The following is a 12066-nucleotide window of genomic DNA, read 5'->3' as shown; positions in this document are numbered from 1 at the left end:
CAGCCCTGAATTCCCTTGGTGTGAAAGGAGGGTGCTCAGAGCACAAGTCAGGAAGGGATCCCGGGTATGTCTGATGTTTCTTTTTAAGCCAGGGTTCTGCTGGCTGATATTAGATGTGGCCGTGAGGGGAGCTGATGTTTCCTAAGAGAGTGAGTCCCAAATGGAGCTGGGCAAGATTTTGTGATCGCGTGAAAGGCTCTGTCAGAATGGGAGGCATTTTCCATTTCAGTTTGATTGCATGAGACAGCTGAATTTTGCAAAGAGCCCAGAGACCTCTCTCAGGGGTGGGATTTTTTTGTGCTCCAAATGGGACCGTTTCCCCTCAGAGACACCGCTAATTTGGAGCAAAAACTCCTTTGAGTCTTCAGAATCTAAAGCTTCTGAAATCCAGATTTCAGCCTGGCATAGATCAGCTTCCAGCCACACGGAGTACGTGGGGGGGGGGGAGCTCAAAGTTTTGCCAAGTTTGTGTTTATACTCCCCTTCTCCCACCCCTCCAAACCCCGCCAGTTTGCGTTGGGGCGGGGTGAGGGGCAAAATTTTGGAGCCTCCTAAAATATTCTAAGCGTGGGCTGGGATGAAATTGTGAATAGTTTGCAATTGCCAGTTGTGGCAGTGGGAGCCCTTGACATAAGCCCCTCCTGTTATTGGGGAGGGAGCTCAGTATCGGACAAATTGATAATTCTGTTCTTTACTATAGGTTCAACCAGACACTTTAGATGAACACAATATGTTGGGGAAGAGACAACATAGCTTTTGTAAAGGGAAATCACGCCTCACCAGTCTGTTAGAATTCTTTGAGGGGGCCACAAGGCATATGGACACGAGTGATCCGGTGGATATGCTGTATGTGGACTTTCACAAGGCCTTTGACGAGGTCCCTCACCAAAGTCTCTTAAGCAAAGTAAGTAGCCCTAGCATAAGGGGGAAGGTTCTCTTCTGGATCAGCACCGGGCCGGATCAAGCCCATGATCAGAAATCAGCGGAGACGAGAGCATGAGACCTCTTTCTGTGTCTGGGATCTGCAGGCCTGAAGCTTGCTGCATTGATGTGCTTTAATCCTTCTCCGTGCGTCTCGCATGCTGTTGCATAAGGTGCCTAGGGCAGGTTTGCAAAGCAGGTTGCCAGGGGAGGTCTCAGCCTTACTGGTTAGATCGCCGTGGGCAAACTTTTTGGCCCAAGGGCCACATTGGGGTGGCAAAATGGTATGGAGGACTTGGTTGGGAAGGCTGTTCCTCTGCATACAGCCTGGCCCCCGCCCCCTATCCGCCCCTCCCTCTTCCCACCCTCTGACTGCCCCCCTCAGAACCTCCGACCCATCCAACCCCCCCTGCTCCTTATCCCCTGACCGCCCCCTCCCGGGACCCCACCCCCATCCAACCCCCCCCCGCTCCCTGTCTGCCCCGAACCCTATCCACACCCCCACCCCCGACAGGCCCCCCGGGACCCCCACTCCATCCAACCCCCCCACTCCTTGTCCCCTGACCGCCCCCTCCGGGACCCCCATCCCTAACTGCCGCCCCAGGACCCCACCCCTTATCCAACCTCCCTGCTCCCTGTCTCCTGACTGCCCCCCCCCGCACCTCCGCTCCATCCAACCACCTCCTGCCCCTGACTGCCCCCCTGGGACCTTCTGCCCCTTATCCAACCTCCCCCCCACCCGGCCCCTTACCAGGCCGCTCAGAGCGGCAGAATAGGCTTATTGGAAAGCCTGAGAGGTGGGCGGGCGCAAGCCGCAGCGGCGTCGCTGTGGGGGAGGGGCTGGGGCGAGCTTCCCTGGCCAGGAGCTCAGGGGCCGGGTAGGACGGTTCCGCGGGCCCACCTCTGGGTTAGATCTGGCCAGCCTGTCCCCCCAAGCATGTCTGGCAGGGTGCTCGCAGCGTCTTCTCTTGGCTGTGTTGCACCCCAGTTGGAATTTGCTTTGGGACATGACAGTGGATGGTGTTTGCGTTGCACTGGGTGGATCTGCTGCAGCGTGATGCCCTCACGCTCAGGCCTCACCCTTTCAAGGGGGCAGGAGGGACACAGCGGGATGTTGTATCTGACGTGAGGTTTCACCCTGAGCAGATGAGTCCCTGGGATGTGCCACAGCTGTGCAATGCACACTGTGACCCGTTAGCTTGTCTTAGAGGAAACTGCAGCGCTGGCTAGGGGGAGTCTGTCTTTGCCCCGCTGCATGGGGCATTGCACGATGTACTGGGGCCTTGGCACCCCTGCACAGACCCTGCGCCTCCTGGCCTTATTATAAGGGCTCATCCGCACTGCGGATTTGCCCTAATTCTAGCCATCAGTGGCCTGTCGCCAGGTTAGCTTTGCTGGTGCAAACCCTAGTGCATCCTCATCATTTGCATTGGTGCTGTCTGTCCTGACTTCATGCAGGGCTAAGATGAACTGGTGCAAACCATGGTTTTGCCTGGCTACAACAAGGGGTTGCACAAGTGCAGCTGCCCTGCTGGCTGGGATCCCCAATGCAGATGAGGCCATTGCACATGGGGAAGCCCAGAGGGATGGAAGGAGATTTTGCTTAGAGGAGAGGGGCCCTGTTACCATCTGTGTCGAGTAGCCCCAAGACTCCCTTTGCAGGGGACAGGTCCTGACACACCCTTTCTGCTGCGCATGTCCACAGCCTTCCCTGTAAGGCTCTGCAGGCTAATGCTTCCGCTTGGTGCCCAATTAAAGCAGAGGCCATGCAGTAAAAAACCTGACGCAGCAATCAGCCCTGCCATGCGGAAAGAGTCACTTTCTATTAATAATTGCAAAAGAGGAGAAGAAGAAGCACAAAGTTACACCCATGTTTCCCTTAACAAGCCCTGGGGGACCGTGGGCCGCCCTGGCAAAGATTAGGCAGGACATGGCCGCTTGGCTGCCTAACCGATCTTGTGCGGTGGCAAAGATACCAGCCTCTCCCATCCCCGGCCTCGCTCAGAGCGACGGGGCAATTGGTGGAAAGCTGCCAGTTGGAGTCAGTAAGTGTTGCCACTTGAGGGCTTGTGGGATTTGTCGAGCGCTCGCGGTTGTGCAGCGTTACCATATGGATTCCATAAATTAAACCTTTCCAGGAAACGAATGGTAAATTTATACGTCTGCTCACATGTGTGGCTCATTGATTCTAAGAGCTTCCCAGCAAAATTCATGTTCCATTCATCTTACTTAGGCGCTCCCAGTTTTATAGGACTAAGCCATCGAAAAATTGGATCAACATAAAATCCTTTCTGCACAGCAGCCCTGGCCTTAGTACTCGTAAATTGAAGTGGGGACCCCCTGCACCCACCCCGCCGGTCCCTACCTCAGGCCTGTCTGACTCCATCAAAAGGCTCCTTCCCTGACCTAAAGCCTCCTGCTTTGACTACCTCTCCAGTCTGTATGGTCACAGCCCCTTTCTCTCTTGCCAAGTCCTGGAGCATACAGAGCCCAGCTGCATCCTCTCTGGAATCCCATAGCAGGAAGGGGCTGGTAACAATCAGGGCTGGGTGGGGCTTGGTTAGCTGCACATGTCGGGAAGGTCTGGGTTCAAGTCTCATGCAGGGATTTACTGCTTTGCTGGGGGATGTGCTGAGAGAGGCATAGTCCTCTCTCAGTACAGCAGGTCCCCATGCCTGGGCGTGTGTTAGGCTGGGCTGCATGGCATGGCATGGCATGGCAGCTGCATGTGCTGTGAGTGTGTTGCCGGCTCTGGGGTACCGGTCGTGCACTTGTTGGGCAGGGCACATTACACCCGTTCTCTGCAGACCCGAGTGCAACCCGAAGTGCTCTCTGATGGGTACGTCTACATGGGCGAGCCTCCCGGCCTGCTTAGGCCGACGCTAGTGGGGCTCATGCTAGCGTGTTAAAAATAGCAGTGTGGCTGTCATGGCACCGGTGGAGGCTCTGGCTCACTCCGAGCATGGAGCCAGCCAAGGGATAGGATGAGCCTGAGCTCAGGTGGCTAGCCCACCTGCCCGCGCTGCAATGTCCTCACGGCTCCATTCAGCACACTAGCGGGAGCCCCACCCGCACAAGGCTGTCTGTGCGAGCTGGGCGGCTTGCTGCCTGTGGTCTGTGTGACTTGGGTCTCTTGCTCTGCACACAACCCCGCCTGCTGGTTAAAATCAACTGAGGCAGATCTGCTAACCTGGAGCAAGTTGAAGGACATTCTTACTAGGGTGTGGGGGGAGCATACCCTTCAGCTGAGGAATTTCTCTGTGGCTGGTCTGGCAGGGCTTGAGTTTGCTGGTCCAATGGCCCGTGGTGCAAGGCTGTCCTCTTTCCTCTGGCTTTAGTGGGATGGCTGAACTCTGTGGGTGATTGGTGCAGTTGGCTGAGTTTGATTGGACCGCATTTGTCAATATGTCACACCCTTCTCCATGAATCACACATACACAGTGGGTTCTGGGCCATGTTTACCAACTTCCTAGGGTAACACAGGCAAGACTGAGTTTATAAACTTAAACCATTATCTGGATGATCATGGGATTCTTCTCTCAGCAGGTCTCCTCTGCCTTCCTCCTTTTTAATATGCCCAAGTTGAAGCTAATGAGACACGCCTGATCTGTCTGTCAGGGAGAGTCTGTAGAATAGCTCTGTGCAGCTCCATAAAGCCTGTCACTTTGGAAAGTGCTGGGTTTGTTACATAGGTTTACATGTATCCAGACATTTAGCAATGGGGGCTGTTATGTTAAATAAAATTAAAGTACTATTTTATTGCATTTCTGTCTCAAAGATGAAAAAATCCATTCCAGCACAAGTTTATGCAGTTATGGAGCTAGAATATGGATTGCTTTTGTTACTGCCACTTATTAAAGATACAAAGAACTGAGGACAGATTTTCTTAGATGCGCATTAAACAAGAGGATGACAGATGCAGCAAATTAGGGCACACAACAGAGCTGAGACAGTAGAGATTATGAGTTATCGTAGGTGTTAGAAGGGGAAGTGGTACTGTAAAATGGAACACAAACAGAAATGTTTTCATTCAAATACCAAAACAAAGAAGCAGTGGATAGATTTGTAAGGCTGTTGGTAGGTCCCAGAGCTGCCAGGGGGATGACGGACAACAGCGTGGAGCTGGTGCATGAGAAAAGAAAGTTGCAAAGGTCTAGAAACAGGGCTGGATCGTCAGCTCAAAGAGCACCTGTGTGTTCCGTGCTGCTTCACGCCAGCCATGGCTCTGTCTCAAGAAAATGAAACGGAGAATGGAATAAGTTATGAACAGACAGTAAAAGTGATTCGGAGCCGACCAAAGTAGTTTTCTTCTTCACGCCCTCTGAAGTGCAAAGTGTAAACCAACAGCAGCAGCGGTGTAAAGTAAATTAGAGTTTTGAAGGCCGTTCACTCTCAGTAATGAGATTCAGAGGCAACTTGATCACGGTCTAGTCATCCCTATGAAGGGAGAAGAAGTTTGTTACTAGAGAGCTCTTTAACTTGGCAGATAAAGGTATAATGCGATCCAGTGGCTGGAAGATGAAGTCAGCCAAGTTCAAACTGGAAATAAGACCTACATTTTTAAGGGAATAGACAATTGACCATTGAATCAGATTGCCAAGAGGTGTGATGGTGTCTACATCACGTGGAGTCTTTAAATTGAGATTGGGGGCCTACTCCTTCACTGGTGTAAAGGGGAAGAGACCCAGTGAGGTCAATGAGGCTACATCGATTTACACCAGTGGAGGATCTGGCCCTGGACATCTTTCTAAAAAAGATGCTCTCGGCTGAGCGAAGGATACTGGGCCTGATGCAGGAATCACTGGGTAAGAATCTCTGGCCTAGGTGGTCAGACTAGATAATCATAACAATCCCTTCTAGCCTCAAAATCCTCTTTGGATCTAGGACGCTTACCCTCCCTGTGTCCCTGTAGCAGGAGCCTCATGTACTGTGACCTCACTGTCACAGCAGAGGGGAGGGAAGTTGTATACCGGCCCATTGAGTAATCAGCAGCAGAATAATCAGCCGGCAGCCACTGGCAGGGAGAGGGATGTTGCTTTGATTCCTGCCCTCCCTCCCCCACCTCCCCAAAGCCTTTCTTGTCTGGTCCTGACTGGAAGCGCTTGGACTGCTCACTCAGATCCAGCTGTAGCCCCCGTGAGACATGGAGCTGGCTGGCTGGTGAGCAGCAGACAACTCCCCTACCCAGCCACGTGCAATCTGCCTGAAAGAAAACAAAAGCATCTTGTGTCTCTCCACCCTGAGGCCCCCCAGCACTAGTGGGACACATTCTGGCAGAAGGACCCTGCTTTCTCCAGGCTGGTAGCGAGCATGAGGGCTTGGGAGGGGAACCGGGAGGTCTGCTGCCTAGTGCTGAAGCTGATGCTGGCTGTCGGCTATTGAATATCCATGCAGGGAAAGGTTCTGAGTCCCTGTTCTTCTGCTTTTGTTCCAGGCGTTGTCCTCTTCTCTGGAGACACCTGCTGTGAAGCCTTCCACCAGCGAGCCCAGACAGCGACTGGCGGGCTCTGGGGAGAGCCCAGGTGCAAGGAACGGAGGTGCACAGGAGATTGGCTCTGACCGTGGCCAGCTGAGTGTGGATGTGGAGGGCGCAGACCTGGGAGCTACAAGTAGGTGCTAGATTTGCTGTCTGGGCATGGGGGGAACCTGCAGTAGCAGAGCTTGGAGCTCTGGGGCGTGACCCCAAGGACCCACCGTCTCCATGTTGTTCTGACTGCGTGCAGCAATGTTGCTTGCGAGATTTGGGCCGACCAATCCCCTAATGTGCCACAGCGTATCCACTAGGCGCAGCTGGGCCCTGGTGCTTTACTCAGAGAAGGGGATACCTGGGGTGTCCCAGGAAGTGACAGCAGCGAGTTGGACCAAGCCAAGGCAGCTCGGGACCAGCCTCCTCACAAGAGAGGCAGCTTTTCCCCAAGATCTTGGGACTCAATCCTGTTGTTCTTGCATGGGCAGAACTTCCATCAACTCTGTTGGAAACTTGCCTGTGTGAGGACTGTGGGACTGGGTCCTCATGGTTTGAGTGCTGGGCGGCAATCTATGCACTCGGCAGCCAGAATTTCCCTCCCCTGTCCCCAGTACAGCTGCTTGGTGGGCAGTCTTCTCCAGTGCTGGTGCCTTGCTCTCCACCTTCCCGGGTAAGCCCCAGGCAGCTGCAGTCAGAGAGCCGGGATGCAGGGAGGAGTGTGTGTGGGGCAGGGGACAGTTGGAAATGTGGATGTCCTGTCATTAGCCAATACAGCATTGTCTGGCCAAGGGGCAGTCCTGGGTACGCCTCGTAGCCTGTTGGATGCTCTGTGTTGAAGGCCTGCTGAGCAGATTTCCTGTTGGCCTTTTTGTGTCTATGGACTGGGTCAGAGGGGCGAGGGAGAGGACAGAGTGTAGGTGAAACTCATTGCTAGGGACAGGAGATAGTGCCCAGGGTCTGGTGCCAGGGTGTGGGGCAAGGGTGACCTGGTGGCAGAGGACTCTCTACCAAGCCCTTACTCTCCTGCTCTTGTGCCTCCCCCCGGCCTGTGTGAATGTGCTGTCTCCTTGCTCCATTTAATCTGTGGCCTCTCTGCCAAGACGGCCAACCAAGGCTGGGGAAGGGTGGCAGGTTTGTGATGTGGACACAAGCCCGCTGGGAGTCAGAGTGAAAGCCACCAACTCCCTGTGTGTAGGCCACCCGGCGGCTGTGCCCAGGGACGAAATGACCTGTGGCCGGATCCCCAGGGTGACCTGGATGTGAAAGGCTCTTTCTCCTGTGGCCAGTCCCCCGAGGCCAGGCCCTGCCGCCCCAGTGGTACACTGGGCGCCAAGGACACCTGCAGGGCAATGCCAGCTGTGCCTGCGATCCGGGACGCCATGGGGCTGAGGCTGGGCTGGGCTCCATCTCGTGGGAGTTCAGAGCCTTGTCAGGCAGGAGCAGCAGCATTCCTTGGGGAGGTGTCACACACCCTCCCATGCTGGGCTTGTTTGTTAGCAGCCTTCCCGGTGGCCCTGGAAGACTCCTGGCGCTCTGGCTGCTTTGATGTGGAGACTGCCGCCCACTCCAGCTCTTGGCAGAGGGGAACAGGAGAGCGAGGCACTGTCGTGCGGGGGAACTGCAGGTGCACCAGGCAGGGAATGAAAGGAGCCCTGCGTGGGCCTGTTTCCATGCCAATGCCTGTAGCTGCCTGGGTTGGGGGAGCTCCTCTCTGTTTGGAGGGTGGTCAAGCTGAGGGGCTGACGGATCTGGGTCCTGTTCTTGGCTCTTCCACTGACCAACCAAGCAGCCTTGGGCAAGTCCCTGGCTTTCCCCGGCTTTCCCCAGGCCCAGCCGTGCAAAGGTACTGTGGGATCCTCAGCAGAAGGGGCTGTAGGCAAGGCAGAGGGTCTCGTTACTGGGCCAGAGCTTCTTGGACCGCGCTGCCTGAATCAGGCCCATGGGACTCAGCCCAGTATTCTGTATGACTGCAGCTGGTGATATGATTGGGGGCTGACTAGGCATGGGCCAGCTGGCTTGGATGGTCCCAGACCCCCTCCCTTCCCCCCCCCCCCCCCCCGAGTCTTCACCCCGTCTCGAATCGAGCCTAGACAGCATCGTCCATTGAAGGTGCCGCTGCCACCGCTCACACTCGTTCTGGCTGGACGCAGAACCACTGAATTACTCCGGGGAAAGCTTGTCTGCTCCGATTCCTAGCCCACCTCCACAGGCCCTGCCCAAGGGAGCTGCATTATCCTTTCACTCCCAGCTAGTGCGAGTGCTGCAGGGCTCTCACTACCCCTGCTGGAGCTCCCCAGCGCTTCCTCAGAAATCGCTCCGGGCTGGGGGTCCACGGCGCCCTCACCATTTGCAAGCTGTTCCCAGCCAAGCGAGATGGGAGCTGTGGCCTGGAAAATCCAGCCCCGCTTTTATTGCCTTGCCATCGGCTGCTGGGCAAAGGTGACATTGATTAATGGCTCATTAGACGCCTGCCACATTTCATCTGCAGCCCCTGTCCCAGGGCGCTCACATTCCCACTCCAGATCCCAGTGCATGGGGATCTCCTGCCCCTTCCCCACACCACCGATGAGTGGGGAGGGGCACTTGCGCAGCAGGATGAAGGATGAGGGAGAGCCATAAAGCCTCTGCCCACAAGTTTGTGCCATCTGATGGCAGTGACACGTGGTCGCTGGGCAACCTGGCTTTGAATCTGTGACCTCTGGGGGAAGGCTTCTTATCCGCCACCCCAGAGCCCTGTCCATGAGACACCTGGATGCCGCAGGCCATGTAGCGGACACCCGCTTTAGTGCTGCGTACGTCTGTGTGCACATGCGTTACCTCTTGTCTGTGTTGCTTCCCTGTTTGGCACTCCGATTCTCATGGGCTCTGTGTCTGCGGCCTCCCGGGCAGCAGTCCTAGCTGGAGCAGCCTAGCTGTGAGGATGATTAAGCCTTGGCAGCTAGAGGTGCCGCGATAGATCATCATGCCGAGCGCACAGAGCGTATTGAGCCTCCCTGTGCCAGCGGACTCCACTGGACATAGGGCTAGCACAGAGTGGGGAGGGCTTTAACCTTGGGGTGTGCCCCTCCAGGGTTCACTCTGCAGGCAGGTGGGGGCAACTAGCGAGGCCCCGTGTGCAATGGGAGACTTGCCAGGGTAGGAGAAGGAGCTGCTGGATGGCTGCAAATGTGCTGGCTGCTTCCAAGAAGAGCCACAGACCAGGGGAATCCATGCCTCACCTCTAAGCTGCTGAATGGCAGAGATGCTCCTTCTCCTTGCCATGAAGGGTGTGCTGGCAGGAAGACAGAGCTGAACCTGCGACCACCCACTCTGTTAATATGGCGAGGCACTTTGCAGTTGGAACAGTGGCCCGGTACACACCTGCTGAGTCCAGGCCAGGACCCAGGGAGGGCCCTGCGTGGTGTCTCGAGCTGGGCTAGTCAGTCTGGGTGCCAGAGAGAAACATGGGGTCTGCCCGCATCCAGCAGCCTCAGTGCGAATCCCTATTTGTATTTCTTACAGCAGAGGCCTGTCTCTCCTCTAGCATGCTGTGGGTACCTGAACCGGAGGCATTCAGAATTCTGGGGTTTAGAGTGCCTAGAGGTGCTACCCACCCAAAGGCCCAGGGCCTCACCTCCCTGCAAGCTGGCAGGCTTTGCAAAGACATGGAGACACATGCTGCACTGGCCCCCAGGGCCTGCTGCCACTAGTCTCTGCAGCTGGTTCACTGCAGCTTCGTGCCCCACCCTGATGCGTCTCAGGCTGAGAACACCCCAGAGTAACTCATGCTGGGTATATAGTAGGGAGTGTGCTTTATGCCAGTCTTTAATTACATAATTGCACAGGACTACTGCCTCATACAGTACACAGGATGAACTGGGCAGCTATTCATTATTTCTTTCCATCTTCCTCATTCAGCATGTGGTCCCAGGCCTTATTTCCCACCCACCATCCGAACCCCGCATTAAATGAAATACAGGGGTATTAATTTCTTCATAGACTTTTCTGTGGTGCTTATTGCCATAGTGACTTGCCCAGCGTCACATGGGAACTCTGTAGCAGTGCTAAGGATAAAATCAAGTTCTCCAGGGCCACGTTCAGCTGGCTCCACTACAAGGATATCCTTTCTCTTCCTGCATTTCCCTGTCTCATTCACTCCACAACCCTGATTCCCCCCCAGAGCAGGTCCAGCCGGTGCACTGAAAGAGGCAGGGATCTTGTGGAAACAAATATGTGATCATGGAATTGAAGTCTGTAATCATAATGCGTATAGAACAAGGGGGCCGAATTACGGTTGCACAGGCACCCTTGATTCTGGCATTTTCCAACTTTTGAGTGCTTGACTTTGCAACAGTAATGTCCTTTGAATGTAGTTTTTAGTTGAGATTTCCTATGTTTTAAAAAAGCCCTGAAAAATCAAGAGTACTTTCGTGTGGAACCACGCTGACCCCAAACTTGGGTCATCATCAGGGTTGGGATCTTTAGATCTACAGCATAGACCTCTATACCACTTGGGCTAATTGAGTAACTAGTAGTGGAAGTAGGCTGTTATCCTCTAGGTCAGCCAGTCACTAGACTGGAAGAGAGACGCATTTTGCCAGCGGGACTCTCAGCTGTTTGTTGACAGCAGAAGAATTTTGGGATTGAGGAATCCTGGATTCTATTCTAGGTTCTGGAGGGGAGTGTGTTCTAGTGGTTACAGACCTTTCTGGTCCTGTCCCCTCTGTGTTTCTTGTCCCCTCCCCCCAAGCTTGTCCCTGTCCTACTTTGCTCCTGTCTTCATCCATCTGCATTTGAGTCAAGCTGCTCCCTCCTTTTTCCTCCGGACTGCCAGCAGAAGGCGCATTCAGAGCACCATAAAGTCTCCCTCTCTCACTTCTGGTGCCTGGCTCCACCTCGGCCCCAGCCATGCGGGGAATCAATTGCAGGAAAAGGGCTGCTCAGCTTCTGCAGTGCTAGGATGGAGCAGGCTCAGTTCCGGCCACGGCTTCGGAGAATTTAGCTGCCAGACTCTAACGGAGCATGTGCAATGGCAATTTTCAGAGGGTCATAATTCAGCCGGATGTGGGTGGATGTTTCTAGGTAGAGTAAAGGACAAATATCAAGTCCCTGCTCCTAAGCACTGGGGTGCTAGCGCGTCTCCGTGAAACCGCTGTGAAGATTTTTCTAACAAGTATTTTTCCCTCATCTCATTCGCGGAAATGGCTGGACTCTTTTAGCGGAAACATTTTTGTTTTTTAAATAGTCCACGGCAGCCATCCTGCATTGAAAATGTCACCCGAATGATTAGAACTGATAAAGTTCTAAGCAACTGGAAACAGGGTCTTATAAGGGGAAAGGTTGAGCAACCTTAACTGTGGGTGTCGTTGGCAGATCTGCCTCTCCTGGCGGTGTATACATACTCCGTGACTCTCTGGGAGTGTGCATGTATAATATATGCTGACGAAGCCACACATGCATTCACTAGGAAAATTAAAAAATTAACAGGCATTGGCTCGCACTAGCTGAGTAAAGGCAGTGAGATAAAAGCATCTCTTTATACCTTGTGAGAATTGCTGATAAGGGCATTTGTTCCTCTGTATTCTTAAAAAAAATGGCAATAAAAATTTAAAATAGAAAAGAAAGAGAGAGTTGGGGGAAGGAGAGTGCTGGAGCAACCAGCGCTAAGGAGTGTGGAGGACACCTGGGGTGGCAGGCTC

General features: G+C 54.2%; 1 protein-coding gene across 2 annotated transcripts in view; it reads left to right on the top strand.

Annotated features, from left to right (window-relative positions):
• The window catches only part of GSE1 (Gse1 coiled-coil protein), a 356147-nt gene that overhangs the window by 114718 nt on the left and 229363 nt on the right, over window positions 1-12066 (top strand). For both annotated transcript variants that reach the window (XM_084644250.1, XM_084644249.1), the window contains exon 2: window positions 6356-6530. In XM_084644250.1, coding sequence (XP_084500376.1) covers window positions 6356-6530 — 175 coding nt within the window. The remainder of the gene's footprint in view (window positions 1-6355; window positions 6531-12066) is intronic.

The sequence above is a fragment of the Lepidochelys olivacea genome (assembly GCF_965140295.1).
Source record: "Lepidochelys olivacea isolate rLepOli2 genome assembly, chromosome: 12".
In the NCBI taxonomy this organism is placed as follows: Eukaryota; Metazoa; Chordata; order Testudines; family Cheloniidae; genus Lepidochelys; species Lepidochelys olivacea.
This window is presented reverse-complemented; position numbering and strand designations above follow the sequence as displayed.